This window comes from Thunnus thynnus, chromosome 1 (assembly GCF_963924715.1).
Source record: "Thunnus thynnus chromosome 1, fThuThy2.1, whole genome shotgun sequence".
NCBI classification, from domain to species: domain Eukaryota; kingdom Metazoa; phylum Chordata; class Actinopteri; order Scombriformes; family Scombridae; genus Thunnus; species Thunnus thynnus.
Genome location: NC_089517.1, coordinates 6631534 through 6648800, shown reverse-complemented (window position 1 = coordinate 6648800; position 17267 = coordinate 6631534). Strand labels below are relative to the sequence as shown.

The 17267-nt window shown below is 36.5% G+C and overlaps 1 protein-coding gene across 2 annotated transcripts; it reads right to left on the bottom strand.

Annotated features, from left to right (window-relative positions):
* Window positions 1-315: 315 nt before the first annotated feature.
* LOC137201263 (receptor for retinol uptake stra6-like) lies at window positions 316-16678 on the bottom strand. 2 transcript variants are annotated; one of them, XM_067616254.1, is made up of 17 exons: window positions 16381-16678; window positions 15764-15830; window positions 12592-12677; window positions 12361-12500; window positions 11015-11181; window positions 9484-9591; window positions 8678-8745; window positions 7340-7419; window positions 7081-7142; window positions 6798-6960; window positions 6629-6704; window positions 5828-5961; window positions 4800-4917; window positions 4592-4693; window positions 3915-4078; window positions 3506-3643; window positions 316-2000 (listed from the first exon to the last, which is right to left on the bottom strand). In XM_067616254.1, exons 1-17 carry the CDS (start codon window positions 16479-16481, stop codon window positions 1732-1734), a joined length of 2043 nt encoding a protein of 680 aa, XP_067472355.1. In that variant the 5' UTR covers window positions 16482-16678; the 3' UTR covers window positions 316-1731. The 2 variants fall into 2 exon arrangements, with proteins under 2 accessions (XP_067472355.1, XP_067472435.1); XM_067616334.1 differs by having other exon boundaries at window positions 316-1979; window positions 16381-16676.
* Between the last annotated feature and the right edge of the window lie 589 nt (window positions 16679-17267).

The following is a 17267-nucleotide window of genomic DNA, read 5'->3' as shown; positions in this document are numbered from 1 at the left end:
TTGCAGGTAGTTAAATAACTGAATTATTTGATTTGTTTGGATAATAAAATGGGTGGTTAATAAAAGTTTTTATAAATGAATAAATTAATCATAATCAGAAAATTGGTAGGATATTAAGAAGAGTGACTAGAAAAAGACTTAGCAATTGAATAAGCCATTAATAAAAAGATCATGTAGTAATTAAGTAATTTGAATTTGAAAAGTGCAATGAATCAGTAAGGATTGCTCAATATGAAAATAGTAGATTGTGTAAAACAAAATTAAAATCTGTATTTAAAACAGGATATAAGTGAAGTCACAAATTTGACAGCATGCTTTCTATTTGAGTGCTTTATTTTTCTTCAGCAGTCACTTGTTGCATTTGAGGAAAACTGTTTATTTGCAAAAACAGTATATAAGAATTGAAAGGCATCATGTAACATAAAACTGAAAATATGCAATAACTTCAATATCTCATTATATGATTTATCCCACAATTATAGAAAACTTTTAACAAAAGATATTTAGATATTATATTGTAATTACTAGTATATTAACCAAGGTTTACACTGGAGTTTTTTTTTGCTTTAAAAGAGGGATTACCTTTGATAAAATTCTGCCATCCATTACCCTCTTGAACAACATTAGATAGGCCTTTATCAGTGAACACAATTTGACATGTCACAGTAGGAAAAGCATGGAGAACATACTGAGAACCAGCTGGATTAACCCGGGGCAAAAATGAGCTCTTATCGACCTGCTCCTCCCACTCTGACAACGCCATTGATCACCACTGGCCTGTATATCATGCATGTCAATATGAAATTACTAAAAGGTCTCTAGACTGTTGCACAAATGATAGTTAATTTTCTCATACAGTAAGATGGGAGGCACTATATCTTATTGTCAGAGCCTCAGAGACGTTTTGCTGGGTAGGTTTCTTTGATTTTCTTTTATATTTTTTATTTTAGCAACATGAGCATATGCTCTTTTATTTACAAGTGAAACCTTGGCTTTTGTGGCCATTAAGGGTCCAGGGCTGAGGGGTATTAAGCTCACAGCTCCCTCTGGGCATGCAGGTTTTATCCAAGAAACCTGTAATTAAGGCCAAGTCAGTGACAGATGGGTCGGTTGGAGACAAACGCTAAAACACAAGACGTGATGTGAATGATTGATGGTCTGGAACTTGGCCTTCAACAAAAATTGTGCCTCTGTTTTTGAGCTTGTCCCCATGTACCTGACCTCCATAAAAGACTCTTTGAATAATCCCCTGCACAATGCTTTTGTTGATTCAAAATCCTTCAACCATATAAGATCAAGCATCATGTCAGTATGAGTGGCAGGTTACTCCAAACACAAGCACATAAAACATTTCACCACGAGGAAATGCAGGTTTAAAATCAAAACTCAGCTCAGCATTTGGTATTTTTTATATTTGGTCACCAAACTGTGCAATGTGGATTAGTCGAAGTTCTCAGATTTTGACTCATTTGATTCATTCATCACCCAAATTATACAATTTCCTGCAACTGTCCAACCATGTTGTGACTGGTTAACAAAGTTTTTTGGTTAGTTCAAGTACATCTAAGTTTATTTCTTGCTCCGAACTGACACATAAGTTCCTCCAGGCAGCATAGATTCCATTTAATGAACAGACTAGAAGTCACAAAGTGTATACTGTGATTTGCTCACAGCAGCATAAGCGATGTTGTTTGGAGTATACTGCCAGCCGTACTGTATAGATTAGGGATCTTAATCAGTTTTATCTTGGTTAGTCTGGATCTCGGTGGACTGGACTGGCTCGGCAGCTTCTTTCTTGCTGCCTTTCTTAGAGCTGCGTTTCGGGGTCCCATTCAAGACACTCTCCATGGTCTGCAGTGTCTGGAAGTGCTTCCTGGAGCCCAGCAGGGACGGGTTGTTGACCAGCGTGTACAGCAGCTGCCAGCGAGAGCGAATCCTCCGACTGCTGGTTGTCTTGTTCTGCCGATTCTCCTGGATGCCTGAAAGCATGGAGGAGCAGGCTGTCAGGGCAGAACGAGATACCAAACTAAGGGGTCAAAAGTCCGTGAATGCATACTGTGTGTTACTGGTGTTATTAGGAAATGACCTTAAAATTAATTCTTTTGGTAATTTTTAAGGAAAAATTCCAAACATTTGTTGGTTGCAGCTTCGCAAATGTGATTATTTGAAGCTTTGCTGTGACACACATAATAATAAACTAAATATCATTGGATTTTTGACTGTTGTTCAGACAAAGAACTATTTTCTGACATTTTATAGACAGAACGAATAATCAATTAATCAAGAAAAAAAACTGCAGTTTAATTGATAATGAAAATAATTGTTAGTTGCAGTCCTATAAAAAACCTTCTATCCAGTAATAGTGATTTTCATGTTTTACAATCAGTTGAAGGATATCAAGGATGGTTTTCTTCCTTGAAAAGGAACTGCAACTGTATTTTAGCCATGCTAGAAGCATGACTTTAGGCATGACAGGTTGGTTGGTTCAAACCGAGATAGCTCGACAGCTATCACACGAAATTTCATGAAATTTTGTACAGACATTCATGATCCCTGCAGGATGATTCCCAATGATTCCCTTTATCCCCTGACTTTTCATCTTGCACCATCACCAACACGTCAAAATTACCACTGTAAAACATGACGTAATTGGAGATTAAAGCTAACATAGCATACTACTATACTAGCATTAGCAAGTTACTATAGCATGCTAAATGTTACTTATTAAGTTACCATGCTAACTGTATGCATGATAACAGGTAACAGTATATATTACATCCTTGCTACCAACATACGTAGTGATAAATGTTAAATACGACATGCTTACTGTGAGCATGTTCAAGCTAACATTAGCTCAAAGTACAGCTGATCGACAAAGTCCAGCCTGAAGTTGATTCAAGTTGTAATTACCACTGAGAAACCCAGACTTTTCTGAAAGTACTAATGTATCCAACTTGACGTCTAAAAATACTGAAGTACTTGAAAATGTAGCAAATAGGGACACTTCACATCAGCCAAAGTCCATCATTTATGGTGATTAAACACAAAATTATAGTGTTATGTTGTCAGTGCACAGAATCTTTAAACCTCACTCAGCCAACTCTGTAACCAAACAACCAACTTGAGTTGTGTGATGTGAACGCTTGCTAGTTGTAAACATGTGAATGTCTCCTATCTTTCCCATCAATCCCATATGATATCAACGTGGTATAAACCCTTTTGATGCTTCCTCTGGCGTCACCTTCAGGCTGAGTTTTATACATTTTTCTCCCATTTGGACCTAAGAATAAAAAGATGTCTCTCAATTTTCATTTACTGCATTCTCTAGAATGTAAATGAGGATTACAGTTTGTCTTGTTAATATTCAGTATTGGAATTTTCCACATTTTATATAAAATTTATGAAGCACAGGCCAGATGTAGAACTTGGCTGCATGTGTCTCCGTGATGCATAAGTATTTTGTTTATTTGTACGTATATTTGTTTGTGCAGTTTAGGGTCTCTACCTTCCTCTGCGTCTCTTATTTTCTGTCCAACCCTGCCACCTTCAACCATCATGTCCAGCAGCAGCCCACAGAAAGCCTTCATCACTGGGTGCGACTGGCTGACCTCCACCTTCAGGAAGTTGGTGTAGTAGCTGTAGGCTGGATGGGGTCAAAGTTCACAGAACATGACTAAAGTCACACAAAGACCATGGTCAAGAAATATCCTCTTCTATCTGTAACACATTTTCTTTGACTATGGAACTTGTACTTGTTTTTTTTATTATTATCAACAAAGCACTTAAGAAGACGAGTAGTAGTATATATTTTTATATTTGTATTTTTTGTGTAGTTAAACTCAATATAGCTTATTCCTCTGTGTCATATGATTCAACTGTTGCCCAAAAACAGTTAAAAACTATTAAAATCATACCTGGGTCAAAGGACTCAGCGGTGCGGTGCAGCAGACTGATGTCAATACGACCAAGATGGATGATGTTGAACAAAGCGGTAATCACCATTCTCCATATGCCGACTATCAATCCCACCACAATGTTGATCAAGAACAGCAGATACGTCAGAAGAAACAGACTCTCTCTGGAAATCAAACAAATATATATCAGTCTAAATTAGGATTGTTGTTTTATGAGAACACAGCAACATCCATAATCAGTATTTAAAATGATTATAATCTCTTAAACATTATACTTCAGTGAGTTTAGTGTTGTTTTCAAGCAGGCAGTACTGTTCATTAAACAGTAGAGTTGCAGAGCCTGCTGATTGATACATAAATACATTTTTTATCAGTTAATTATTTAATCTATAAATCTATCTCTGGTTCCAGCTTCTCAAATGTGAATATTTTCTGGTTTCTTTATTCTTCTGTGACGGTAAACTAAATATCTTTGGGTTGTGGACTGTTGGTTGGAACAAAACGTTGGTGTTTGGGAAACAGTGATCAACATTTCTCATCATTTTCTGACATTTTATAGACCAAACACATAAAACTAGAGTCCCACTAATCATTAATTGCCTTATCAATACACACTATAGATACTACATACTACTAAATTCTTTACCAATAAATAAGTTGCAATCAGGCTCACATACCTGTTGTTCAAGTCTCTCGTACCAGCTTCCTTTTTGATGAAAGCAAACTTAGCAGTCACGTGTTGAAGCCCAGTAACCAGTATCAGCGTGACCCAGCCTGGCCTGTAATGATGGAATATGAAGAAAATAAATGTTATCTTTGTTCTGATCAGTAATTATAAAATAATATTTTAAAAAAGCTACAGTACATGAAAGGTTGCTGACTCACCATGCCTTTCCCAGGATTTCAAAGACGATGATGTTACGACCGTAAAAAACAGGGATGATGATCAAAAACACGAAGAACAAGAAGCAGATGAAAAACACAACCGTCTGGATCGCCATTCCTGCCAAGACGACACAGAAACAGACCATCTTTAATCTCAAACTCAAACACATTTCCAAATTAAATTAAAATTTTTCTTCAATGCATTTTTTTTTTTTTTTAGCAAAGCAGTTAATTAAAAATGTTTTGTGATGTGAGAATCTGAAGAACTGATTAATCTATTTCACCAATCACTCTTAATATTAATAAAAGATTAAGGCTGGAATTATTCTATATTTTTATTGCTGTCAACAAATCCCATTAAAAGACCAAAACCAGCTTGAACTTGAACTTGTGTTGGTTCAAGTTCCCTACCCTGTCTGTAGCACTCAGCTCACAAACCATTCAAGATTTAAAAACATCACAGATATACAGTTAACTTTTTTAAAAAGCTAAATAATTTTCTAAAACAGCTAGCCTCTGTAGTTTTTAGCAAATGTTACTAAAACAGAAGTAAATTGTTTTGTGCATTTGTTGGGGGCTATTTTCAGCTGTGGATTGATACACATTTGGTGCTCTAGTGAGTATTTCCTGCAGCAGGACAGTGTATGTACATGGCGCACAGTGGAACAGTGTGGCTAATTGATGGAATAATGGTGCTCCCCTAGACATGACAACAAATCTTGTCTATCTGAACTACCTGTGCTGTGACAGTAGGATCAATTTATTGTTTGTTTTGGTCTTTTCATGGGATTTACTGACAATATGACAGGATATTAAAGGATATGTTTGGCAATTTTTAGAATAAAGAAGAATAAGATGTTGATGATGATCCAAAGATATAGCTTTGGATACATACAACACTTGTTAATAGGATCAATTCATTGTTGGTTTGGCTCTGCACATGAGATTTGTTGATAATAACAAAAACACAGAAAATCGCCAGCCAAATCCTTTAATACTGATCATTTTTCTGCGTATTTGAGCTTCACCCAGGCAGATGATTGCAGCCTGGTATCCCGTCAAGCCCATCCAACAGACGATGCCGGGGTTGGATGGACGGATGGTCTTCTGGCTGTTGTAAATGTTGTAAACGTCTCCTTTGTACAATCCTCTCAGGTTTGACCTGAAACACAAAGCATCAGAGAGAGGTGGGCAGGCTCATATTTGGCAGCAGGTGTTCCTTGCAGCAATAATTTCATTCATTTCCCCCGTAGAGAATATCAGCTGACTGAGTATTTCCTGCAAGTGGATGGACCTGAGACTCTCCTGGTTGAATCAACAGAACAAACAATAACTTTGGTGAAAAACTGATTCATACACAAAAATAAAAAAATAAACAAACAAAACAAAACACAACTTGTATCACAACTTGAGCTAAGAACGTCCCAGGGAGCACTGCAGTTGGAAACATCAACTCTGAAAGCTTAAAGCTGCAATATATGATTTTTTTGGCCACTTTAGGGCAGAAAAACGAGCTGTAACCGTAATTATAACCTTTCGTTGTGTGTCCTTTTTGATTTTCAATACATTTTTTTATCAATTCAGTAAACATGGTTCAGTTTTGCTCCTGATTGCAACGACAAAATGTTGTTACTTTCTACAACCCTGTTGTTTCGGTTAATAAGTGCTGCAATGTCTAGTCTGACATATTGAAACATGTCATAAAGTGATTGTATATAACTGAGAGGTTGTCAAGGAGAGCAGCCCAATACTGAGGTTAGTATTAAAACTAAGCTTTCACATTCTTCTGTAACTATTAACTTCTCTCTGTTGGGTTTTACTGCACTTACCTGTGAAGTATCATGGACTTCATGAGCATGACAAGACTGACCACACAAGAGAGGGTCATCGCACAGAGGTAGCAAACTAACAGACAACACGAGGCAAAAGAAAAAAACAAAATTAAGTCTCTTCTGTGCACAAATATTTTATAAATTTTGGCATCACATCACCACAAACCTTCCAGCAACCATGTGTAGAAAGTCACGATTTGGACAACTTCCATCCTGTCGTCTGATAGGACGATCCCGAACCCCAGAAGCAGGAAGGCGATGTTTTCATCAATACCAGAACGAACAATATGGAGGGTGGGGACGACGAGGACGACTAACAACAACGCTGTCTGAAAGGTGAAACACATTTAGTGCAGTTCCTGAATGTCTGCTCCACTAACATCGATAACAACATTTTGTCTGATTTAAGAGGTCAAAGGTCATAATGAGGGTTTGTATTGTTGACTTACATGGTATATCGCCACAAGGGCAACAAACGCTGATACAGCGAGCTTTAGTGGAAATCGAAACACTGAAAGAGAAAAGGAGTTATTATCTAAGTGGACTTTATTTCAGCCCACAAACATTAGAGGCAAACATCACTGCTGAGATTTAAAGTTTTAGGGAGTAAAGTGTGTGATAAATAATGCCAGATGTCCAGGAACAGTGATGTATATTTGAAATGAGGACATAGTCATAAAGTGAAAAAATGTGTATGAGTGCATGCACCTTTTTCCGGGATATAAATATAACTCTTAGGCACTTCCAGTATCCTCTCTGCCAGCGTCGGTTTGTCTGTAGTTAAGGAGCTAAAACATATAAACACAGAGACTCAATCAGCCAAACTTTCTTTTAAATTTACATACAATGACATATATTATCATTTAAATCTGATCTTTACTGAGGATCATACTCTTAGGAGGATGTACTCTGCTCATTTCTTTAAATAAAAGTAACAATGCAAATGCTACTACAAGTAAAAGTCCTGCATTATTTCACAAAGCAAAAATAAACATTTATTTTGGCAGTAAAATGTACTCAAGTGTCAAAAGAGTAACACTTTAATTTAAGTTATTTAGCAGTTATAAGCAGGATGCAAACATTTATTAAATGGTTTAAAACACATCCTGTAGTTGTAAGAAGATATGAACACTTAGTCTTTATAAATGTACAGAACAGTCGGCAGTTATAACTTCCACTATGAAGACACATTTTATATTATTACAATTATGTTTTTTATTATATTGTCATTCATTTATATGTTTATACACCAGCCTCCACTTATAGATGCCTCCAAGAGGAGTTACAGTTGTTGACAAATGCATTAATAAACACTTATATCTGATAACAACTACATTTTGAAGGATTACATGTTATAGGATGAACTGTGATAACTTTAGTGATTCCTTGACTTTTCATCTAGCGCCATCTTCAGGTCGTACTTTGTAGTGCTAATTAGCAAATATAAACATGCTAACACACTTAACTAGAGAGAGAACATGGTAAACATTATACCTGCTAAACATCAGCATGTTAGCATTGTCATTGTGAGCATGTTAGCATGCTGATGTTAGCATTTAGCTAAATGTCTAAAAAGAAAGAGTCTTCAAATTGTGTCCTTGTGTCACTATTATTAAGCTAAAACAAGGCTATGGGATTTTTTGAGCAAATTTACTAGTAACTACAGCTGTAAGATGCATATAGTGGATAAAATGTGTATTTCTTACTGAAATGTAGCGGAGAAAAAGTAGAAAGTCTCAAAAAGGGACATACTCAAGTGCTAGCTTCACCTCTAATTGTTAGGATTCAGTGTTTTCTTTTTTGTTTTTGTGAGGACTGAAAATGTCTCTGAAACACCATTTAAAACTTAATTTATAAGATCATAAACTACATACGTCCATTAAAACACCAAATAAAGAAAACTGTCTGTTAGGCAGGTTTCATTGCTGGTTTTGTTGGAGCGGTAAAATAATACAATAACTTCCATCATATCGATCTTTGTCATAACCTGATGTAGGCTCCTGAATATACAGTAAATATGTGATTCAGTGTCTTATCTCCATTCACCTGGCAGTTGAGGACCTTTTCTTGAGAAGTGACTTCACATACTCGGTGTAGTAGCTGCTGTCGAGGTCCTGTGAGCAAAAATACAGACTTCATACAAGAATATCCATAATGATCAGTGTCTGTATGACAAAGTGGCTACAGGAGCTTAAATATAGAAGGTCACAAGATTAATTTCTTCAACTCTCTGAGTGCAAAATCTCATTAAATGTTGTATAATGTGGAATCATAATACACTAGTCTCAGAAAATGAAAACTGTGTGCTTTGAACTCTTCAGAAAAAGCATGAAAAAGCAAACCATCATTCTTTCTGGATGACCTTTAATGGTTAACTTTTTAAAAAGAATAAATAAAAAGAAAAGAAAAAGCTGAAGTCCAATTAAAAGTTTGGAGATTAGTGACTGAAAGTGTTTGTTTATTCATTCACACCACAGAGGCTTCTCTATTAAATCATTTGCATAAACTGTAGACAGATTAAACCTGCTGTAGAAACAAAAAAACTGTTGTATTAGTATGTTTGGAGAGGAAAGAAATATCACCTCTCTCGTCATAATCTGTTGAAGGACGCCGAGTTAAACCCCAACTCTGTTCTACACAAGCTGCTTACTGTAATCATGGTTATGCTTTACATAGTTGAAATTCATGTTTTCCTACGTCAGCTGCACCAGAGACAGCCTGAGAATAGTTTTCATGTTGATATTTCAGGTCAATATTTCATTAAACAGAAAACTTTTTGAACCGCTGATCAGAGGACAAACAATATATTTGTATTCACTGATGTTTGATGTCTGTATTGTGACTTTTCTCACCTCGTCAGACTTCGGCCCTTTAATAAACAGCAAAGGAAACTGGACACAGAGATATGCGAGGCAGGCTAACTGAGGCAGACTCGCAAGCAGAGCATAGAATTTATAGATCTGTGGAGAGAAAATGGAGACACAGCAATAAAAACAACATTCGAAAAACTCATCAGCAAGCTGCTCATCAGGGACCCGTCTCACAAAAGAGATTTGTGAGCACTGCTTACATGCAGGTCGCAAATTGAGCCAGCGCTCCGTTCCACAAATTACTTTTACTCGTAAAACTGCAGATTTGTGAGTCCCACAGTCCTCTCGCATGATCCTGCACACGTCGCGGGTACGGTGTCTCATTTTATTAGTTAAACATGTAAAAATTTACATGAGAGGAAATTATCTCATGTCGCAAGTCGCAGCTTGGAAATTGCAAATTTGATGAAATGGGCCCCAGAAGTAACGTCTCGGTCACTCAGGGTAATCCACTGTCAACAGTTTTTATTATTTTGTACAAAAAAAAAAGAAAGCTGCACTGATGTTTTTCATATCAACAGTGGATCAAATGACTAAATGTAAAAGGACACTCTCACTGTATTCTGCAGCTCTCAGCCCTACGAAGCATCTTTCAGCTCATTGTTTTGGTTTTAAAGCAGCTTTTTTTTTAATGAAAAAGCTCAAACCCACCGAACACAACCTGCCCAGCACCAAACAACAGACAAACAGACAAAGTTAATGAGTAGCTGGTGAAGAAAATTGAACATTTATCAGCTAAAGAGACAGATTTTTTTTCTCGGGAGTGGGCTGAGACCTAAAAAAAAAACCTAAAAGAAGAATGAATACTAGACTTATGCTGTGTCTCAAATCACATACTTCTGTACTTACACTTTACATTTTGAGTGCATGAGTGCATTCAAAATGGTCAAAAAGTTGAGTGTGGAACTATGGACAGGGGAAGGACCACTTTTCAAACTGGAAATGGCGGCCGGGTACGTTGTAACTACGGTGAACATCGCTGCATAATACAAATGTAAGTTATACATGTGTTTTTTAGCACTAAGCACCACTATACTGTTGTCGGATATAAGCCATCAGTATGTTTTTTGGGTTAATTTAGCAGTCTGTAATGATTTGGTAGCACGAACGATAACGTGAATGCTAACGTTAGCTAATGCTAATTTGCGATCGTCATTTCCGGTAGGTGCACAACGGCTGTGTTTGATTTGAGACAACACTACCCTGTCAAAATTTGCACACTACGCCAGTAATATATAGTGTGCACAGTGTACTAACAGAAGTATGTGATTTGAGACACAGCTGCACATTCGCCTGGTAGGCAAAAACACAACTACAAATGAATGTTAATGTTGCTCCGTGTGTAAATAAGCAATTGATAACGTTGCTAGCAACTTTAAAGGTGGTAATATGTCAGTGTTTACAGCTTGCTCTGCTGCCTCCAAGAAAATTGATTCATGCAACTTTGGATGGCAGAAGTTTCCAAATGTGTTGAAAATCGATGTGGAACAGTAAAATGTTGTCGGCGTCTCACCTCTGGCGTCTTTGGACAGTCAAACTTCTGCCACACCAGAACCCCGAAGTGACTGAAGGAGAGGAGCGTCCCGAACACGTAACCTGCTATGTGCTGCAGAGTGCAACAAACCAACAGAGGATAGTACAGGACTGGATAGTAGAAGATAGCGATTATCTTCATGTACTCTGAAAAAAAAGGGATGAAAGAGAGGAATGTATTATTTCCTTAAGTGTTATATCCTAAAATACTAAATATTAACTAACCTGTTGCAAGCTAGCTTCTGTAACACAATATATTTTCTCATAGAAGGTGTTTTTTTTGTAAAACTTTCTTTTATTTTGTCTCCTTTAAATCACTTAATTGCATTTTTAGTTCACAAACTCAAGGGACAGTCAACTAAAATACACTGAAATTTAAATTAAAGCCACTTTGTGTGCAATTTTTATGTTATTATAGTGATGTGCCACAGTGTCTTTTTTTGCAACTCTGTCTCCTAAAAATTACATTTATATATTATTAAATTGTTTTCCCAGTTATGTTGTGTTGAACGCTACATTTATGGTAGTTTCTCTTAAATGCTAATAAACATGTTGTGCTTTAAGTCATTGCAGACTTTTTTTCTGTATTAAATAAAGACCATCTTTCCTTAATCTTAAACAAGTGCTGCCGGTGCCTAAACATAACCATAAAAAGTTTAATATTACTGTAGTATATTTATACTGCAAGATCAGCTACTGGTGGAGAAGAACCACATTTCACTCATATATTCGGTATCAGCATTTTTGCAACTTGCCAAAGATGTTAATTAACAACATTTTACAGTATGTTGAGAGAAAATTTAATTCAGCTAGCATTACATTTCCTGCAAAACGTATTTGCTGTTGCAATTTAGTCGTGTAGGAATGTAATTTCTTGGAGACATGGTTGCTTTTTTGATATTACAGCTGAGGACACCAATCAAATATGTTCAAAATCAATACGTAGTGGTTTCAATCATTATTGTAAGGTTTGTATTTTTATTATATTGCTGTATTACACTGCATTAGTCTGTGATTAATCAAATTTAATATTTTACTGTCTAGAGTTACTGATTTCATTTAAATTTTACGTACGTAATACAATTTTAAAGGAATTGTGTTCCCTTAATTTTAATTTAAAAATCAAATCATTCTGAGTGATTGTATATTCCTACATTGTACAAAATTTGACTCTTTATTTATGATAATTTAAAAGATCTAATGTTTGAGTGAATATATGCTCACATCAGAACCAATAGTTTAATCAAACCTTCAATCAGTTTCATCAGAAAATCGACCTAAACATCACGCATCATTTTCTTATGACAAAAAATGACAAATCTCCACCTTTGATTTCTGCCGGAGTCTCTTTGGAGAACGGCAGCGGGTCCGGTGCGATCACCAGCATCGCCAGCTTGCTGAACATCAGTCCAAAAACAGCCATGACCAGACCTTTTTTCTGTGTCTGATCCAGGAAGTTTGCTGGACTGTGGGATCAGACAGGAACATTTACGCAACAGAAAACAAACCTGAAGTCTGAAGTCCTGCTTAACTCTACGATTAGGCGCCTAAACTCACCTAAAGATGCTGGAGGATCCTCGTGTGAATCCTTGGCAGAGTTTGTTTTTCCTGGTTAGAACTGCCAGGATTAACATGACCACCAGCTAGAGGGAAAGATCACATTCATCAGGACTTCTGTTACACCTCAGACCTCACAGCACTTCATTTTACACTGATAAGATAAATAAACACTATATGGATAACAAATATTCCACCTTTGTGTCAACAGTTTGGGGAACGTCCTGTTTTAACATAATGCCTACTTTTGGGTAGACTTCTGTGTGTCCCTATAGGCCTTACAATAGAGACCCACTGAACAAGGGCAAGGCGAGGAGTTTCCATGGGAAGTGAGATTTGCAAGGCATTGTGGGATTCCAGGTGACACTGGATTGTCCAGCAACATCAAAAACTTAATTTGCATAAAGTTGAAACATTTTAACTTCATGCAAATGAGGGTATTTGCCGGGAAACTCTGTAGTGATTTGCCAAACGAAAAAAGTGTTGTAGAGGTGGGACAGAGAGTTTATTCTTTACTTGCTGCCGATAAATGTCTTTGGAGGAGACGATCGCTGCTACGGCCTTTCAAAGTGCTGCACAAAGTCACATAAATTGCTGAAAAATGTCACAGTTTAGTTTTTACACAAGTTTCGCAAACATGATAGCTACTCACTAGCTCGACAAAAAGTGGCAGCAGCAATGATGTATGATTTTTTCACTTCCAAAAGAGTCTGGTCTTTGTCATACCTACCGACTCACTGACTGACATATACAGCCAAAACAAACCACAAACCACAAGTCAAAGCGTTCAGAGTGTCAGTAGATGGGGTTCGACCTTCCAGCTGCCAGCAGCAACATACAGAAAGTCAAAGTGATCTTAACAAGACAAAGTGGATCACTTTCAAATTTCAAGAATTTCAAATGGGAGTCAATGACAGTTGAATGGTGTATAGTGTGTTTAAGCAGCACATTTCTGCACGTAGGGTAAAGGTTATAACAATATATCACAATACATATACGTACCTACATGAAATGGATTGAATTTCCTCCTTTTTGTGTTCACACACATTAAACTTCAAGGATATTACATTCATAGTGTAAACTGTAGGAGGTGTTAACTGCAGCCTGAAAATGTTCACATGTTCAGACATTTGTTGTTTTTTTGTCAGTTTGTTTCTGTTTATTGTCTTTTAAGTTAAAATATTTGAGGGAATTTGTACATTTAATGCTTAAGAAAAAAGCAAATAAGGATGTTTTGTGAGTTCTGTGGTTTAAATTGTTTGATAACTTGACCTCATTTGGTGTTGCTATTTTTTATCTGGCGTTAAAACTTCCCATATATATCAATCTCCTATATACTATACTCTCCTTTACCTCCTTACATCACAAAAGACTGAACCCCTCCAGCGAAATGGACACACAAAGAAGCTCAGAACTGTTTATTGATTTTTAGATTTTATCCTCAGTAATCTCATGTAATTCTTGTTCATTCTATCGTGGTATTTATGATAGAGAGATGTATGATCAGTAGTAATGCTTAATTATTTGGTACTGTACAGCAAATTTCCCTCTGGGACAATAAAGTCTTATCTTATTCTTTCTGGTCAAAGCTACAGTTGATTTAATTTATTTTCAGTTAATGCTATTTGTAGTGCGTGCCAGCTATAGCTCATTAAAACTATCCAACTTCATGAAAGAACAAAACAAAGCAGCTTTGTAGATGCAAAGCTTTGAGTGCCTCGTATAAAAAGCCCAATTTGGCAAAGAACATGGTTCAGACTACAGAGTCTTGTTATCTGTGACTTGCTGCAGTGATTCAGTCACTGACCCGGCTGTCACGGTTTATTACACATCATTTAAAATTGGTCCGTGTCCGTTCTGTGAGTGGTCGAGGTAAAGTGGCCTTCACTTGAAAATGAGTGAGGACAAAATGATGGAAGATATCATTAAACTTTAAGTTTGCATCAAGCAAAGACAACTGAAAAACTTCGGCAACATGAAGGAGATCTACACTTATTCCACTCATGCCTTACGTACTGTAGGAAGAGGACGATGTAGTGAAAATACTTTTGATTTTCTAGTGCACTGTTTGTGGTATAGTTATAGAGTTATAAAGTGTTGTTTCCCATTCTGTATTCCCATTTCATGTATTTCTTTAAACAATATCCTTAATAGAAACTCAGGACTCTCTTGGATAACGTAACGATCCTATAGGTTTGTATTATGACCATCAGTTTCGATTATTGCAGCTTCGTTTCTGAGAAATCACATTTTGTCCATGATTTTGGCAGACAGCTAAGAATACCACAATACCCATGAGTCTCAGCTGCCGTTGCTATGGAGAAGAAGCCATAGGCGTGAATAATTTGTTCCTGAAGTTGTAAACAATAACTGTAGTTGCTGAATTCACTCAAAAGTGGCCCAGAAACTAAAAGAAAACTGATTCAAATCTTTAGTTTCTGCCCACCGTTAGTGTCGCAACTGACCAAATTTGAAGCTTGGTGATCGGCTGTTTCTTGCTGAAATGCACCTTGGGAGTCGTAGTTAACTTCTACCCTGAAATTTTTATGTACAGTCTTTTACCTTCGACTGAATACTAAAGAACCAAATATTTTCTATTTTCTAACACAGTTTTTCATCTTTTGTACTGACGATTTAACCAGAGGAGTTTCATACCAATCCAAACCATGGAAGAGTTCAAACTGTGAGTAACTTAATGTTGTCTTTGGGAAAAATTATCAGTATTTTAACTTCCAGAAATGAAGACACCAAAAATATCTCCTCCACCAGTGGTTAGTTTCAGTTAAACATTCAGTTGCTAGCAGTAGTTGTAGTTTAACTGACGTTGGTGTGGTGTGATCAGACCAAACGTGGTGCGATTACATTACAAGTCAATGCAAAGATGCAAGTAGTAGTAAATTAGCTTTACGTTTTCTGACTTTTTACAAATCTTTGCTTTTTTTCTTGTAAATTACCAGATAGATCAGCCCTTTAAACACTATGTTAATGAAGTTATGTGAGATGAGAGCGCCACCTTTTGGTTGAACTGTACACAGCTCGTAGATATTGCATTGAACGGGCATTGCTTGGCTTTAAAGGGTCAGAAGCTAAAAAGACTGGGAACCAGTGATTTAATCTACTCTGACACTTAATAAGATGTATGATTATATTTTTTTTAAATGTGTGTACTTACAGATATTGACAGTATGCATATGTTGAAGAGCTGGTCGTCCGCTGTGGGGTCACACGGCAAAATAACTCTGTGGCAAAAATGCGATTACATTGGAATAAGCAAAACTGAATTCAGAATAACAGACAGATAAATGTGCACACAAATCAGTTAAAATATCAGAATCCAGGAACAGCTACTGCAAACATTTATCCACAGTTTCCTGATTTGCACTGATCGATTGATATTGGAGAAGTAAATAATATGAATTGATAAGTATTTTATCGGATGAATCCTGGTTTCAGGGTTTAAAAAGACGTCCAATTAAAATTTTACACATCAATCAAGCAAGTACAAGAACTGGTTTGATCTTTGAAACTGTGCAAATAAACCACAATAACAAGTCAAATGTCCATTAATCAGCAATTAGCTAATTAATAGCCAGGCTGCACTTTTACATAGAATCAATACACAAAGAAGTCATCAAAATAGGGATGGAAATCATTCAAAACTGCACCATAACAGATTATTAACAAATGTATTAAAGGAATATTGATCAGAACAGGCTAACTGATAGTTGCACCTCTGTAATTTAATCAGATTTAAACTTGAATTAATCTTCAGATTGGTTTTATACTCACTCTTTGGGAGCTATTGTAGGGTCTGCACTGTTGGAGTACCAGTCTGAATAATCATAGTATGAATATTCAAAAGGCTCAAACTCGACCTTGCTTTGATTCATTGCGCTTGTTTAGTCAAGACGAACAGGTGAAGAAATAAAGATCCAGAGGACTCCGGATCCAGATCCTCCTCCTCCGGTCAGGTAACCTCGCTCAGGGATCTGCTGGTGCTGTAACGCGTCGGGACAGTTTGGCCCAAAAAACCCCCTGACGCATTCCAGTCCGACTAAGAACCAAACACAGCAGATTAACAGCTGCACAGAGGGGAGCGAGAGAGAGAGAGAGAGAGAGAGAAACGTTCAACAATACAATGAATAAGAGAAGAAGTGGAGAGGAAACTGACCTAAAGTGACCTCTGGTGCTCACTGAAGAACTGTTTGTCCTTGATGATGATTTGGTTTTCTGGTAAATTAACAATAAACCTAAATATTCTCACTTAATCAATATTCAAATATCTCTTATTAGAAACATGTATTGTCAAGTCATATATTGTTGGTCAATATTGTGATTTTTCCTGATTCTCTTATTATATTAAATCAGCACCGTTTGGGGCTTTAATTAATCAGATAAGTGTAATTTTTCATGTAACAATGTATTGTATGTTTGTTGTTTTTTGCACATTGGTATCAAATTATTAATATTATAATGGTTATTGATATTTTTGTATTTCCTCATTGTTATCTGTGTGTATAAGTGTGTGACTGTGAACAGTTGGAAGTTTTTTGGAGGTGCTGATATTCAAATCGTCATTGATAACTGAACCTGAACTGAATCTATTTTACAAAGTGCTGTTTTCATCTGTGTAGATTTTAATATATATTTGAATAGTTTGACTTGTTTCATGTTTG